A 16837-nucleotide genomic window follows, 5' to 3' on the forward strand; every position below is an offset into this window, starting at 1 on the left:
GCAGTTCCGATAGGCCAACGTCTCAGTCCCGTCTTCCGTCCCACGGAGAGTGGTTGTGTCCCAGGGGCGCGGCGGCGGAGGCGCTGAGTTTGGGATTCCCGAGCTGACGTGGCTTAGGTCGAGCGGGGGGCGGCCGGCGTTGCCGGTGGCGCCCACCTGCAGGTGAGTGTGGTCCGCAGGCTTCGCGGGGAGCTCGGCATCGGCCCCGCCGCGGACCGCTGGCCAGGGACACCGGGCAGCGGCGCTCAACCGGCCGCCCCGCCCCTTGGGGCTCCGCCTGGCCTAGGTGGCCGCCCGGTGCCCTCCGCCACCATACGCGGCTCGGGACAGACACCCGGGCCGCCAGCAGGGTCGTTACTACCCGGGGGAGCCCCGGAGGCGGGCGAGCCGGTCAGTCCTGCGTGCGTGGCCCTGTGTCCGTCCGAGCGGCCGGTGTCAGCCAGCCTGGGCACGCAGCCGAGGACGGGGAGGGAGCCTGCCCCAGCCCTGAGCTCGGGCCCTGAACAAACTTTGTGCCCCGCGGGGGCGGCGGGACTCGGACTAGGCAAAGGGCAACGCTGTTGCCGCAGTCGGAGGCCCACGCGTGATCCTGCTGGTACTAATGGGCTGGGAAGATGAGGAGGGAGAGTTGATCCAGGAGTCAGAGGTGTTCGCAGGAAAAAGAACCTCGAAGGGAGTTCTGGAGGAAAGACCTGTGGTTGGCTGTGTGGGGGTGTGTTTGTCGCTGCGCCTCAGGAATGCGAACCGGAGGGTGAGCCCTCGGCGACTGGAGAAAGTATTTGCCTGGTTTATTTAAAGCTCTGCAGTTGGTCTGTGGAGAGAGGGTCGTGTTGAGGCTGGGACAGAATTTGAAATCACGGATAATAAACACGTTCACTTTGGGAGATAGTTGCAAGTTCTCCAAGCACACAAAGGACGACTTTCCAGATTTGAGCACGATGACAGCGGAAGAGTTTCTAACAGTGTACAGTCCTTTCCAGAAACATGAGTTAATTAGGGTTGGATGGTCGGAATGGCTGTAAAGGGTCAGGTTCCAGAAATGTTCTGCTAGAAAAAGTGAAACGGTTTGGAATAGGTGGGGGGGGGGGGGATGGAAAATGACTCAAAAGTTTCAGGGGCTGAAAGTGTACCCAAATGGTAGAACTCTTGCCTCCAGGAAGGCCCCGGCTTGAAGCGATGTGTGTTCATAACACTGCTTTTACTTCCTTGATCCTGGAAAGACCGTTTGATGCTTCCTTCTTAGCTCCGGTTACATTTGACTGCACTGTTCCTGAACAATTTTAATTGCATATGCTATAGGTAAAACACTTTGAGCCTATTTCTTTCTCCTAAGTATATTATTTTATGTTTATTGAGTATATCTTATGTTTATTTTAGATAGTGTAAATACCTCTGTAAATATGCCACATATGTTTATAAAAATATAAAATACAAATTAAGAAAATAAAAAAATATGGCCCAACTCAACAGACTTTGAAGATCACATAAAAGATTCTTCCTTGGTTTCTCAAGACGACTGTTGACATTTCTGAGGATTCCCACGTTTTCGGGGTGTGGACTTTTCATTCTACTGTAATATAGCCAGCCCTTCCTAAAAATAATGATCTTTAGAAGGTTTCCTTTTTAACTTTTTCACTGACTTTTAAAATTCACCTCTCCTTCCCTGCTGCCCCCACCCATTTTGAGTAAAGATACTACCCTCGTTTATAAAATATCATTAACTTTTCTTGGTTTACCTATTAGGAATAAGTTATTTGTAAGACTTCTGATTATTACATACAATCTGTTATTAACAACCCTGTGGAATGCAGACTGGGCTGCCTAAAACGCCCCATCTCCCTTTAAGGGCTGGGTACAAACCCAGAGTCGAATGCTTGCTAGGCAACCCCTCTGTTGCTAAGGTACACCTCCCCCTCCCCATCATAGTCCTTCTCAGTTTAGTTATTTTAGGATCTGCTATATGCGCTTTTGATCAAAGGAAATTCAAAACCAAAGGGTATAATCATGTAAAGCCCAGTTCTTCCTTCTTACCTCTGTCACCTTTCCCCACTCCAGAAATCAGCGAGGTAAATTATTTGCTCATAAGAGACGTTCTGACTGCTAAAGCACATATGTAATACATATTTCCCCTCAAGTGAGTCATGATACATCTTTTTGCCACTTAATATTATACATCGTCTCTAATCTTAATGTCTGAAACAGGAAGGGCTCAAAAATACATGCTAACAGAAAATTCATCGCAGTGAAACTTCACTTCATGCACAAATGATTAGAAAAGCTGAGTAAAACTACCTTCAGTCTCTGTGTGTTAAATATATATGGACTATAAATGATTTCTGTGTTTAAACTTAGGTCCTGTTCCCAAAATGGCTCTTTATATGTGTACAAATATCCCAGAGTCCAAAATATTCAAAATTTGAACAAAGAATTTTGATACAGCAATTCAATCTATATAAAAACCATGTTCAGTAAACACGAGCTTTGAACACACCACCCTACTCTTTCAGGCAACTCTACAGCATTCCCTTGGAGAAATACAGGAAGTACAGTTAGCAGTCCTCCCTGGAGGGCACGTAGATTGTTCCCAGTCACGAGCAACCGAACACTCTTAGTGTCTGTGTGCTCATGTCTGTGTGAGCCTATATGTGGAAAAATAATAAACTATTTAAGGGCTTACTCCTATGAGTCGTCAGTTTGGCTTATGGACTTACTACTCAGCGAAGTAAGGTCGCCACATCCCTACTAACACGGCGCTTTCACCTGCATCCCTGTTCTCATCCTGGATGAAGAATGTGAGGTGAGAAAGTGACTCAGAAAACGGGATGCTTTTGTGTGTTGCCACCAACCAAGAGGCCTGGAGAGTTGTGTTACCAGGCAAGTTACTGAAATCCCCTGTGTCTAGGTTTACTCATCCTAACATTAGGGCTATTGGTAGTCCATCTTTTTAGCTTGGAAGTTTAAACTTTTTTTGATAAAATCAGTTAAACAATGAGGATAAATGAGTCTATGTAAAGGCTGGAGCATCACTTGATTGGCAGTGCCTGTGTCTGCATGCTGTAGTTACCATTTATTTCTAAGTTAATAGAAATCTGTTTTTGTATTATGGAATGTTATCTTTCTAATAATATTTTCTAATTGTAAAGGAATCACCTAATATCGAATAGAATTTTTCTAGCTATAGTAGTAACACAGTCCTATAAACTCTAACCCAGTTGTGGGTCACTTTGAAAATTAAGAAATCAAAACCACTGGGATGCAATCAAATATGCATGATATAAACTTGAGGAGTGACCCAGTGATGTTCTGTGTGCATGTGATTCAAATTCCAAAGCAAGTGTTACAGGAATGTGTGCACACAGGCATACCCTTCTGCTGTATGGTTATTAGTAATGCACGTGTGCACACACAGGATACACTTCTGTTGTATGATTATTAGTGATGCACGTGTGCACACAGGATATACTTCTGCTGAATAATTATTGATGATGCAGGAGTGTGTGCACACAGGGTACACTTCTGCTATATGATTATTTGGCTTATATTCTTGTGCATGTTGTACTATGTTCCCTGTGGTTAGGGATGTGCCATCTATTTTCTTATTTTTTATTTCCTAGTGAAGTACTACATCCAAATACTTTGTAGGTTTTTTTTTTTGGTCTGTTTGTTTTTGATTTTTCAAGACAAGTTTTTTCTGTGTAACCCTAGCTCTCCTGAAACTAGCTTTTGTAGACCAGGCTGACCTTGAGCTAATAGAGATCTGCCTGTCTCTGACTACCAAGTGGTGCGATTAAAGGCATGTGCCACCACTGCCTGCCTCATATTTTTAAGATAATTGTCAATAGACAGTGAAGGCTTTGAGAAAATAAATTATTTTTATTTTTGTTTCTACTTTAAGTTTTATTTGTATGGCTTTTTGCCCACTTGTGTATCTTTGCACTTTGTGTGTGCCTGGTGTCCCTAGGCTCTAAAAGAGGATGCCAGATGCCCTGGAACTGGAGTTACAGATGGTTGTGGGTGCCAGGAATCAAACCCAGGTCCTCTGGAAGAGCAGCCAGTGATCTTAACCACTGAGCCATCTCTCCAGCCCCAGGCTCTTTATTTGAATCCATGGTGCTGCTTCCTGTAAGTGTCAGGTCTTGTGGCCGGGAGTGTGTGTTGAGCTTGGCGAGCTTGTTTTTATTTGCTGTTTTATAGACGCTTGGTCTTCACATGGGGCTCTGTTTGTGATTCTGGTGCTCTATAAAATGATAGCAGTCCCACTTTCCTCGTGTGAATTTATTACCACAGTGTTTTCCGTTTGCTGATCCTTATGGGTCTATTTACCATTTGTATTTTGCGACAAGCCTCATAGAGAGGGATCACCATCTTGCTCCGTTTAGCTTTCCTGCGCTTGGATTTCTAGCCTTTGAGCTGTAACTCTAGGCTGCGTGAACGATGCCCTCCCAGATGCATGTTTTAGTTACAGTTACAGATTCTGCTCCATAGCCAGGAACTGCTTCGGTTGTCTTAAACTGGCCATTCTTAGTCTTCATCTTAAGGCAGAGGAACTGATGCTGACCAGGTAAAGCAACCCCAGAGAGCACAATGTGTTGAAGCCGCTGCATGCTGAGCCAGAAAGCTGTTACTCGCTCCAGATGGTTATCCCCTTCCCATCAGCCTCTGGGATTTCTTTTTCAATCAGTCCATCTTATCTTTTAATGATAATGTGCAAAATATTTAAGGTCTGTTGCTCCGGGTGGGCACAGGCACCGTGCTGCGCCCTAATGTGCTGTGTCTTTACATTTCTCCGAAGAAATTCTGGCTTAAAAACCGTTGAGGACTTCTATGCCTGAGATTCCAGTAATTTTCTCATTAATCCAAAAAGTAGGACCATAACAGTCCAAGCTACTTAGAGAAAGAAGCAAGTGTGGGTGGAGCCAGCAGGGCTGCAGTACAGATGGAGTTGGGATTGGTTGGGGAACAGGAACTGAAAGTGATGGAGAGTAGCTAGCTAGGTAAGTGTTTCTAGGTCGGGGTGTGTGACAAAGACCAGCTTTAAGTCTAGAAACTCCTTTATGAATATGCTAATCACCCTGAGTGGATTACCACCCACCGCATGCATGTATCTCACCATCATAAACCTTACGGACTGTGCAGATATGTATCAATAAAAATAAGAACTAAAGTTTCCTTATGGGTGTCTCTAAACATAACTCTTTAACAGTTTCTGTTAATTTTTCTTTTAAAAAACACTTTTATTAATGAAGATAAAATACAGATAAAGAAAACCACACTATAAAATATATAGTTACATAAGTTACTGTAACAAATATAACTTGGTTGACCATTCTAGAAGCCCTTCTTTGTGCTTTCCTTTTAGTTCTATTATCCATTTGAAAATCTTGCCCTTTTCACTCGATATGTCTTCCATCTTTTCCCTACAACCGTCTATTGAGAAACATGAGTCCTGCAGCTGTGGAGTTGGACACTCCGCAGGAGTGCACATGGGTTATGTAGTTCAGTGTGTTCCTCTCTCCTCTGCGTTTTCTGCAGATGGTAGCAGATGGTGGCCTGAGTTTCCATCCTTTGACAAGACTCTAGAAGGTGGTTATCGTCTTTCATCAGGAAGTTCATAAAGTCTGGACTTTGCTTTATTATCAGCTTTGACTGATCAGTATCTAGGTACCTTGATCAGGGCCTGAAAATGTTAGAACAGTTGTTTTTTTCTGAATAATTTTGAGGGAAGGTGGTGCACACTTGTGCGTATGTGTGTGCGTGTGTGTGTGTGTGCATGTGTGTGTGTGTGTGTGTGTGTGTGTGTGTGTAGGCCAGAGGTCAACCCTGGGTGCCCTTAGGGGTCCTCCACCCTTGTCCTTTTGAGACAGGGTCTCCCTGGGACCTGTGCTGGTCAGATAAGTGAGGTTGGCTGTCCAGGGAGTCTCGGGATCTTGCCTCCACATTTTCGGTGCTAGGATTGCAAGTGCCCTGCCAGGCCTGGCAGTCTGTGTGCCATTCCCTCATCTACTGTGCTTGCCACACTGATTAGTGAACAAATGTCAATTGGTGCTGCACTTTGCTTGGTTTGTTGCACACCTGTGGCTACATCTGTTTCCTCTTGAATGGGCACTGCTGAAGCCACATTTGGTGGTGGTCGTTGATTTGGACTGTTGCTACTTTACTTGGGGGTTGATAGGAAACTTGATTATACAGGAATTTTTTATTGTCAGGGGAGGCAGTGTTCTGTTCAGGTTGCACGCAGGTCTTTGCTGTTCCTCTACTTGCTTTGCTCTTATCTGGGGCTCTAAGAAGCACACAAATATTCACACTTCCCTGCCTATAGCCATCTTCTGAGTCCATCGGTCAGTTGTTTGCTTATTCCCAAGAGTGGCATGTAAAATTTAAAGATGGAATGATAAGTTATGTTCTGATAAGTTATAGTCTAGTATGAATTTCACTAGAAGATTTATACAGATCTTTATGAAAGATTACTGATGGTGTTAATTTCCTTTATTAAAATTAATCGTAGATGGCTGGGAGTGTGGATTAGCGGTAGAGTGTCTACACAGCATGCACAGGGCCCTGAATCCTCAGCATAGGGGCTTTGGGAAAGCTTTTCTGAGCACAGCCTTTGTCTTATGGGTTTAATTCTCTGTTTACTGATTTCTGCTCTGGGCTTTATCTCCTTTTCTCTGCTTATGTTGTCTTTTGTTTCTTTTTCTAATTCTGCACAGAACAAGCGTAGGATACTGATTTCAGCCATTTACTGCTATAAATTTTTATACTCCATATTGGATAGTGACTCTCCGCTGACATCACATGGTTTGTCAGGAAAACCACATGAAAGAACGGGGTTCAGAGAACACATGAAAAGGGAAATTTTGTTGAGTCTTGGGGTTTCATTGAAAAGGATCAATCTGGGAGAAGGAAAACTGAAGATTTTTGTTTATCAATTAAAAAATAGGGCATTAAAGACAGCCCTTAAGACATACTTAACAATGACGTACTTGTATTTAAAGATTGTGTTCTTGCATTTTATTATTCAAACTGAACCTAGTGATGGTGCTTACAATATGGCACCCGAGCAGAACAGGGTGCGGCTACACCATGCACACAGCCGGCCTCACACCGAATGCAGTGACAACCCCTTCTCTCACACAGATGATACGGGTACTAATGTCTAGCTGCTCCCGTCTGCTTGCTTACCCTCCAGCAGCCTGTGTCTGTTTTTACTGATTGTTGCATTTTCTTTCTATTTCACTCGCAGAGATGCTGAACCGATTATCAGGATTAGCAAATGTTGTTTTACATGAATTATCAGGATATAATGCTGACCAGAACATGACAGCTCCCTTAGAAGCTGTGAGTAACTTTGTCCAGATTGAGTAACAAGACCTCTGTTGTGTGTTCTTCTGAGAAGAATACCTTAGGCTAAAGGGATGTGAGCAGCCTCCGTCATGCAAAGTAGAAGTGATGTTTAAGAAACCACTGCCACTCTGTACATGATCCTCTGCTAAGGACTATTAGTCCGAGAGCTGTGGGGACAGAAACCAAGTATAGATGAGCTGGGAATGATGGGTCTCTGTTGTCTGCTTAGCCAGTTTAGTACCAAACTGTCTTAAGAAGTCATTGTTAACATCTTCCTCCTCCCCTTCCTCCTCTCTCTCCTCCCCTTCCTCCTCCCTCTCCTTCCCTTCCTCCTCCTAGGGACATAGCTCCTGTTCCATGGGGAAAGTGTAAAGAGTAATGGGACTGGAGCACCATTTTTGTTTGAAAACTTCTGTTTATTTCTATAAATTTGTCTGCCTTTCTTGTAGTTTGCATTGTATTTTCCAACCCTTAAGGATTCAAAAGAAGTCCATTAACTTTTTCAAAGACAAGTGACAAGCCAAATAGTTTAGGACTTTTGTTTTAATTGTCAAATAACTTACTTTAATTTAATTTATTTTGTTTGAGACAGGGTCTCATGTATCCCAGGCTGGCCTCCAACTTGCTCTGTAGCTAGCCAAAGAATGACCTTGGACTCCCGATCTCTCAGCCTCTGCCTTCTGAGTGTTGGATCCGAGGTTCGTGCTGCCATCCATGACAGTTGATGCAGGACCTGGAACTGAAGCCAGGCCTTGTGCAAGCTTGGCCTTCGCTCTACCAGCTGAGCTACATCTCCAGCCCTCTGCTCAGCTCTAATGTTAAATTTTGGGTTCCTCCCAACATTTACTTAATACTATGTAATCCTTACCTCCCTTTATTTTCCTCTTGGATAAAGTTAGGATAATAAAAGTTCTGGGGCTGGAGAGATGGCTCAGCAGTTAAGAGCACTAGCTGCTCTTCCAGAGGTCCTGAGTTTTCAATTTTCAGCAACTACATGGTAGCTCACAATCGTCTGTAATAGGATCTGGTGCCCTCTTCTGGCCTGCAGGTGTACATGCACAGTACTCATATATAAGCTAGAAATCAAGTTTTAAAACAAACACTCGAAGTTAGACAAAATGCTATATTGTAATGGCAAGGATAACTGCTGTGGGATTAGTTAGGGCTCAGTTTCAAAAGAGAGGAGTTGGACAGTGATTGAGGTGAGGATGGAGCAGTCCCTGCGGGGAGTCACTGCCTTTCCCCTGTGCATTATTTTTATTGCTTTCTGTCTAAATCCCAGGAATTACACCAGGAATCTAGCATGGCATTGAGTAATAGCATGCAAGATGATGCTCTGGAACGCCTGGCTGAAGCAGAGAAGTTAGTGGTGGAGCTGAAAGACATCATTAGACAGAAGGACGTTCAGCTCCAGCAGAAGGATGAAGCTCTGCAGGTATTGTCATTCGCTATTTGCCGAGCATTTGAGAAAGACAGGTTATCCGCTTAGAGCGTTAGACCTGCTTCTTATTCCTCAGTGCCATAACACGCTGCCTGCCACGAGCAAGTTGTGTGCTAGGTAAACTCGTTTATTGTCTTCATTACTCTATGGCAGGAGGAACGTAAAGCTGCTGATAACAAAATTAAAAAAATAAAACTTCATGCAAAAGCGAAACTGACTTCTTTGAACAAACACCTCGAAGAAATGAAGGCACAAGGAGGGGCTGCTTCACCTACATCTACGGAACCTCAGCCAGCGGAGCTGCTCTCCAAGGTATGGGAACTGGATAGAGACTCGATGTCCTCTGAGCCAGGAGCCCTACCCCAGCCATCAGCAGTGGTGGGATGGGATACATCAGAAGTGCTGCCCTTCCCTCCGAGCCTGCAGTTTGCTTGGACCAAAGGCCACACTGGGAGAGCAAATGCATACGGAAATGTGGGCCTGAGTTGCAGGTGTTACCCAGACTCCCAGTGAGACTCTCAAAGGGCTGACAGGAAGACATGAGTCCTGGAGTGAGACAGAGAGGAGAAGCATATACTTTGTGGACGAGTTTTGATTATTGGTTAGAACATTAAAACTGTGATCTCTAAGGTTTTTCCCCGGCTCTGAAATCCTTTTGTTGCTTAACTAATAAAAAATATTCTCTGTTTCTGTAAGTGAATAATGTTGCAATAATGTTTTATGAGCTATGAGCTGAGTTGCCTGGCTCACCCTGGTGTCCCTGTAAGGAGGCCGGCAAGGTTTACAGAGCAGAGTCTAGTTGGGATGCAGAGGGACTGAAGCAAGCTGTCTTAGAGGAGTGTGGCGTTGTTCCAGGTGTCCTCTTCGCCTTTCTGTTCGGAGCCATGCTCGGGTATCTACGTAGAGAGCAGGGACCATCAGGTTTTGGGGGCGTGTGTGCAGATTACACTGATGCTGCTGGACCACTGTGGCTCACAGGGGTTGTAAGTCAGCCTCGACTCCCCCTGCCCCTGTATTATGTTATCAGAAATGTTCATTCTGAGAGGAGTTTTTCAAGTTCTGAGCCACAGCCCTTGAGGGCACTTGTTACCTCCCAGTGCCCTGCTTAGCCTTGCCTTTCAGGGACATTGCTTTTCCTTGTCTGCACTGGGGATGTGGCTCAGGAGAAGAGCACCTCTGCAATGTGGATGAGGCCCTAGGTTTAGCCCCTCCTACAGCAGGGGCACGAGAAGGAGGGGAATAGAATAGGGTTGTTTAATGTCTCAAAGTTGATTTTAAAAGCAAGTAATTTGAATTATTTTCCTTCTCTATGGTTCCTATGTCAACTCTCTCCCCCGGCTGTGGTGGCGGGCACTAACCTTTGCCTTTTCATGTTGATTCTTTCAGACTTTCCTTGAGTCGGGTTGATAGATTTTTTTATTTATCCATTTTATACCCTGCTTTTCACTCTAGCTTACTACTTAGCCCCCAGGCCTTAAACGTGCCAGCATCTTCTATCATCATTCCCTCTCCGTGTTCAATAAGTGATGTCCAGCCGTCCCAGTCCGCTCCAGCTGTCAGTCACAGCAGCCCTGTAACCATGGTGTGCCATGGTGTGCTTAGCGCAGCATGTATGTGTGCGCGTGTGTGCATGTGTGCATGTGTGCATGTGTGTGGCGGGGGCATGGACAGCGACAGAGAAGGGTATCAGAGTCAAGAAGAGGGTGTGTCAGATCCCTCAAAGCTGGAGTAACAGGTGTTTGTGGCTTCTAGGATCCAAACCCTAGTCCTCGTGGTTGTAGAACAAGCTTTCTTAAACTCAGCTATCTTCCCAGCCCAAAATTCATCCCTTTTTGTTAGTTTCTTTTTCTTGCTTCTGTTGTTGTTTGATTTTGTTGTTGTTGTTGGTTGACTGGTTTTATTGTTTGTTTGTTTGTTTGCTACAGGGTCTTTCTATGTGGTTCTGACTGTTCTGGGGACTCTAAACCAGGATGGCTTCTAACTAAGAGAGATCCTCCTGCTTCTGGCTCCTGAGTGCTTCTGTCACTTCAGTGAAGCTGTAATTAAATGTCTCTAAAAGGCAAATAGTGTAAAAGATAAAATATATATTAATTATAACTCTTAAGTGATTTTAATCTATTGCAATTTTCAGCATGATAAGAATTCTACAGAAGAAGAGATGAAAGTAGAAAAGATAAAACATGAACTGCAGGAGAAGGAGAAATTAATTAGCCATTTGCAAGCCCAGCTTCACCAGGCACAGTCAGAACAAGCCGTGAAGGTAGGAGTGAGTCACCTCGTTATTATTAGCTTAACAAATCACTACCAGCCAACAGATATCCATGGTAAATGCCTCTTTCTAGACAATCAGTAGCAATCTCCCATCATTCGGCCCCTCCCTGCCTACCCCCCCTTACTTCCATGTCTACTCATTCATTAGAGTTTTCATGTGTGTGTGGCATTCTCGGTTGGCATTTGCACATGCTCAGTGTATTCTTTCATATATGGGTCATGTGTTCTCAGAAACTCTTGAGTTGCATGATTCACAGCATTCGGTCAGCTCCGATGCTTTCGTTTTCTTCCTTGCATGTTCTGTTAACCTTTCTTTTTGGTTGTGTATTATTTTTTTACCAATTTTGATTAATATTTTTTAGATTTATCCTTTTTCTTATTTAACTCAAGGCATTCTGTTTTGTGTTTGGCTTTCTCTTCTGAAATGAGTTTTTTTTATATCATCCTCATGAATTTTATTACTTTTTTATCTTTTCTAATTTTCCTTTCCTGTCCTGTGCATTTTTCTTGAACATGTTTAACTCTGAAATGTTATAATTTCTTTCAGCATATTGTTCTGCTCCTTATTCTTCATGATTTTTGTTCTTGTTTTTGAGGCAAGGCCTTAGATTGTAGCCCAGTTTTACCTTGAACTTGTGGCAGTCCTCCTGTCTCAGCCTCTTGAGTGCTGGAATTATAGGCATGAGCCACCGTGCCTGACTTTTGAATGATATCATGTAATTGTTCATTCATTTTCTGTGTGAATGTTTTTGCTTGCATGTATGTATATGCACTACATACCCCAGAGGTCAGACGAGGACATCAGATCCCCTGGAACTAGAGTTACAGATAGCTATGGCTGCTGGGACCGAACCTGGATCCTTTCACAAGAGCAGCAATTGCTAGTTGGCAACAAACCTTTGCTAAGCCTCTATATATACAGATCGCATAAGGGATTTTTTTTCCCTGTGGGTGGCCTGCATTTACCCATGATCAAAGAATGAGACCATCAGATGTAGCTCTATTGCTGTCTCCTTTTTATTTTACAGTTTCTAATGCCAAGAAATTCCTGATTTTCAAGATTTGCCCTAACTTGTTTAGTCCAAGGTTTGTAGGATAGCTTCCTACATATTGTTAATATTGTCCATGTTTTTCTGCTCACTGTCTAATTGGTCTCTCTCTTTGCTATGCTAGCTTTCAAAGAAATTGAAAAACATATTGCTATTGCTCCTGTCTTCCTCTGAAAAACTTTGGCAAGTCAATGATACTTTAAAAATTAGCAAATGAAATTCTTTTTTTGCATTAAAGTGGAAATTAGAAGGAAATATGGTAGGTTTTCAAAGCAAATGAGAAGACAAAAGAACTAAGAATGCCAACCTCATTGCTTAAGTAAATATTTTCCCCCTTCAGTTGGATAAGAGTTCGGCAGAGATGGAGGAGTTTGTCCTGATGAAGCAGCAGCTTCAAGAAAAGGAAGAAGTCATTAGCACTTTGCGGACTCAGCTCAGCCAGACACAGGCAGAGCAAGCTGCACAGGTAGGATGATAGCGCCTCCATTAGGATAAAATCCATGGGGTCCAGAAAGGTGCAGGTGGCAAGTCAATCCCAGCAGTGACTTGAAAGCTTGGTAGGTGAAAGTGTGGTAGCTAGGATATTAAAGCCAAGCCTAGGAGGGTGTGGCGGAAGAAGCTAGAAGTATGGTAAGTGGTTCATATCTTAGTAGGAAACACCAGAACCCCTCAAAAATGCCATTTATGTTGGTGAACTTGCCATAGCTTTATGATGGCTGATTTTATTCCTTAGGTCCAGATACTCCATTTTAATAGCACAGAGATTGTGTATCTTAGGAATGGGCTCATGGCCGAACTCAAAGGAAACAGATAGATAAAACAAAAGAAATCAAAGTATTAGCTCCATTCTTTTCTGATTGAAATCTGTTAGGAAGTTACATCTTAACCTTCAAGTTACTTACTGAACATAGACTAAAGGAGTGGAGAGGGTATGAGGCCCCTTGCTAATGACTCTAGGATGCAGCGTTCTTCTTCATGGTCATTCTGAAGCCAGAGCCAGCCTGCTTGCACTGGCTCCCTCAACTCTGTTTTTCTCAGTTTCCCGTAGTTCTCCTTTGAGGATGCTTTTGTACCATGCCACAGTTTCATCCCGGAGGTCTTTGCACGCAACACGCAGCTGATCTTAGCCATCAGACATATTGATACCAGAGGTGTCTTCCATGTAGGAATGGCCGACAGTTGGGCCCACAGAATTATTTACCCAGAAATTGATAATCTTATCCTATTAGCTTCTGTTGGAGCTTTCGTGCTTCATATATAGTGTTGGATAGGAAAATGTTACACTTTTTTTATTCTTTTAAGTTACTTAAAACAAAGGCAACCAAGGTATATAAATATGTTAACAGATCCACTGGGGAGAAGCCACTCCAAGCAAAATACCAAAAGCCAAGTGTGGTAACAGAAGCCACATTGCCCTAGCATTCAGAAGACTGAGGTGTACAGATCATGGGTTTAACACCACTGTTGCCTACATGGCAAGTTTCAGGCTAGCCCAGGCTACACAGTGAGAACTATCTCAAAAAATATAATTGATAAAAGTAGCATCAGCTTTTAAGTATTTTGTGAACATGATAGTTATAGAAACTACAGAAAAAAAGAGGGGATTTAAACAGAACCCTGAGAGCTAGGTAACACTCTAGACAATCCATGTTCTTGTGGAAGACAGAGAAGATCCCTGAGAGCTAGGTAACACTCTAGACAAGCCGCGTTCTTGTGGGAAAGAGTTAGGAAGACAGAGAAGAATGCATTAAAGAGAACGGCCTGCAGCAGTGAGAGCTGGACATGGCTTTCTGGGGAGGTGGTGTGCCCTTGAAAACACACACAGTTCTTTAGTCAAAGCAAGTTTGAAAACCACACAAGAGTAGATTTGTATTTTCATATGTAGAGCATTTTGAATAATGTTCATGGTTGAATTGCTAATTTACAGGAGTGAGGTTCTAGGACCATTTTTGAGCATGAGTTTGATACTAAAGGAGTTAACAGAAATTTAACTTCACTTGTATGTTTAATTTTCTAATCTTTTCAGAATTAAAAAAATCTTCTCCCATATTTATAACATTTTTAGTATCTGAAGATTTTTTAATTAAAGTTATGTATGAGTTGGTTCTGAGATTGGTAGTAGGCTTTCTCTCTTGTCTGGAAGTTACTGCTGGGCCTCTTGCTCTTCTGACATTCTAACCCTTGCCCCTCAGAGCTGAGGTTTAGAAAAGTGCTTTCCGTCAGTGCTGTGTGCCCATCTTTGAAGGTTAGGCTGAAAGAGTTGTCTTCGAGCTACTCTGGAGTGTAACTTGTCTAGTTTCTCTGGTGTGTGTCTTTAGTTGAGTTCCATGCAGCAGGTGGTCCGAGAGAAAGACGCCCGCTTTGAAACCCAGGTCCGTCTCCATGAAGATGAGCTGCTTCAGTTAGTGACCCAGGCAGATGTGGAGACAGAGATGCAGCAGGTGTGTTGCTCACACTCCGTAGAACGATTCTCATTTTGGTTCACGTTTAATCGAGATCTCACAGCCACGTCCCAAGCACTGCTCTTCCCCACTGCACTCCACACGTCCTCCGTGCATTCCTTGGCTGCTTATTGGTGTCTTTCGTTGCACATCATTTTCTGTCTTGTCCATACTGTCCCTTTTTCCTTATCTCATCAGGTTGGAACTTGGAACTCTAAAGCTGAATTTACTTGGGGACTTATGCGGGAGTCAGCAATGGGCTGGTTTCTTTCTCATTTGTGGATTTACTGCTGTCATTCATGCTCTAACCCTGATCCAAAACTTCAAATAGATGAAGTCAGTTTGTATTCTTCTTAAAAATGAGGTAAAAAAGTGATTTTGAAGGTATAGTCTTTTATTAAATCAATATTTTTAAGGTGCATTGAAAATTGACTTCATTGTATTTGAGTTTACCATGTACTAACTCACATTGTGTGTACTTAGAATGTAGAACCCTGTAAGGAAAGTCACTTTAATGACACTTTGTTTGCTCTGTGTTTGTACACGTGTGTTCATGTATGTGCAAGTGCATGTTTATGCATACAGGTATGCACGCACACATGCACATGTGTGTGGTGGTCAGAGAACAACTTTGGATGTCATTCCTTCCTCTGGAGCCATTCGCCTTGATATTTTCCCCCTCCGAGGCGGGGCCTCTCATTGGCCTAGGTCACCACTTAGGCTAGGGTAGCTGGCTGGCCGAGAAGCCTCAGGAATCCTGTTTCTACCACTTCAGTCTGGGATTCATCTGGCCTGACTTTTTTATGTGGATTCTGGGGATTGCACACAAAGTCTCACGAGTACTTTGCCAATTGTGCCAATCTTCCCAGCCGCTCATCTCTTTGTTCTTGAGTGCAAACCTGTTCCAAGTTGTAAGCAGTCTTTCCGAATGTACTGCTAAGTGGAATTTCAGAGTGTAGTACTTTGAAAACTGGACTATGAATTGTATGTATTGATTGATTGATTCAATGGGTATTTTTCAAGTGCCTGCCCTGAGATTGAAAACAGAAGAAAAATGGTTTTGCCTATAAAGATTGCTCTCTTTTGTAGGTAAGATATGCATGTTACCTCTGCTACTTAGGGACAGGACAGGAACTATGTAATTTTGAACATGAGTGTGTGTCACTTTGTCTTAAGTATATTAGGCTCTGTGATTCAAGGCCTTGCTTGCATTTGGGTTTGATTGTTGTCACACTCTGGAGAAGGCATTTTGGGTATTCTCTTGCTGATGGATGGGCCATGGCCTTAGCCCTTTTCTTCCACACTCGAAAGCGGAGCCTTACAGGTGCACATGGCACTTTGGAAGGTAGGCAAATAATTGTGCTTATTTATCTGTAATTATGTCTAAACGCTTCTTTCCAGAAATTGAGGGTGATGCAAAGGAAACTTGAGGAACATGAAGAAGCCTTGCTGGGCCGTGCTCAGGTTGTAGACTTGCTGCAGCAGGAGCTGACTTTGGCCGAACAGAGAAACCAGGTACTGTCTGTGGTCCCACTCGCTGCCGGGGAGGACTGGTTTCTACTTTAGGTTGTAGGAGAGCAGGCGTGAAAACCTTTAAGCGGCCAGAGGATTGGTGCCATCTGTTCATTCTTTTCGGCAAACGCTCAGTGCTTCCCGGGTGGTGACACAGCGGTAAAGCAGGCGCCGCCCCTCCCCAGGCGTTCATTGTAAAGTCCTTATAGCACTTTCCTGTCATTGCTGTAGGCTAGAGTCTTTCTGCAGTTTCCTGATTTCCTCTGGTGAGTTTCTTTCCATCACTCTCCCCCGTCTGTCTTGAATGGTTCTTGTGCCTCATGCATGGTCTCTATTTTGCCTTTTGTCGTTGGTCAACTTTCTTCTGGGTTGAAGTAATCCGATAAGGCAATAATTCTTCTTTCTCTTGCTGTACTGTCTAGACCCATGCTTCTAATCTGGGCTACTCTTATCTGCCTTTGGCCTCCCTGTGCCCTTGTCCTGTGGTCACATCCAAGTAGCCAAGTTCTAGTACATAATTAATTCTATAGTTAATTAATTCAACACACCTTTTGCCTGTTCACCTGGGTGCTGTCTGCTGCGAGGAAACATGAGCCACATTCTTCCTCCTTAAAGCTCAGCCTGCCTTCTTGAGACGGCTTTCTCTATAGTGTAGAAGTATGTTCCCTCCCCTTCATCCTCATAAAACCCATACTCTGCCTCTAGGTGTCCTCTCTGGGTGTCCTGGGACAGTGAGGGTCTAGTCTCCTTTGTGGTACTTCCTAGGCCTTTGCTGCTCA

At 43.6% G+C, this 16837-nt stretch overlaps 1 protein-coding gene across 5 annotated transcripts in view; it reads left to right on the plus strand.

The window, feature by feature from the left end:
- Positions 1-37: 37 nt before the first annotated feature.
- The window catches only part of Golgb1 (golgin B1), a 59272-nt gene continuing 42472 nt past the window's right edge, over positions 38-16837 (plus strand). For 2 of the 5 annotated variants that reach the window (XM_038344653.1, XM_038344658.1), the window contains exons 1-8: positions 38-162; positions 7244-7338; positions 8627-8779; positions 8939-9097; positions 10917-11045; positions 12446-12571; positions 14424-14546; positions 15948-16061. In XM_038344653.1, coding sequence (XP_038200581.1) covers positions 7246-7338; positions 8627-8779; positions 8939-9097; positions 10917-11045; positions 12446-12571; positions 14424-14546; positions 15948-16061 — 897 coding nt within the window. In that variant the 5' untranslated portion in view covers positions 38-162; positions 7244-7245. The remainder of the gene's footprint in view (positions 163-7243; positions 7339-8626; positions 8780-8938; positions 9098-10916; positions 11046-12445; positions 12572-14423; positions 14547-15947; positions 16062-16837) is intronic. The other 3 variants (XM_038344654.1, XM_038344657.1, XM_038344656.1) reach the window with 3 other exon arrangements.

This window comes from Arvicola amphibius, chromosome 10 (assembly GCF_903992535.2).
Source record: "Arvicola amphibius chromosome 10, mArvAmp1.2, whole genome shotgun sequence".
Lineage (NCBI taxonomy): Eukaryota > Metazoa > Chordata > Mammalia > Rodentia > Cricetidae > Arvicola > Arvicola amphibius.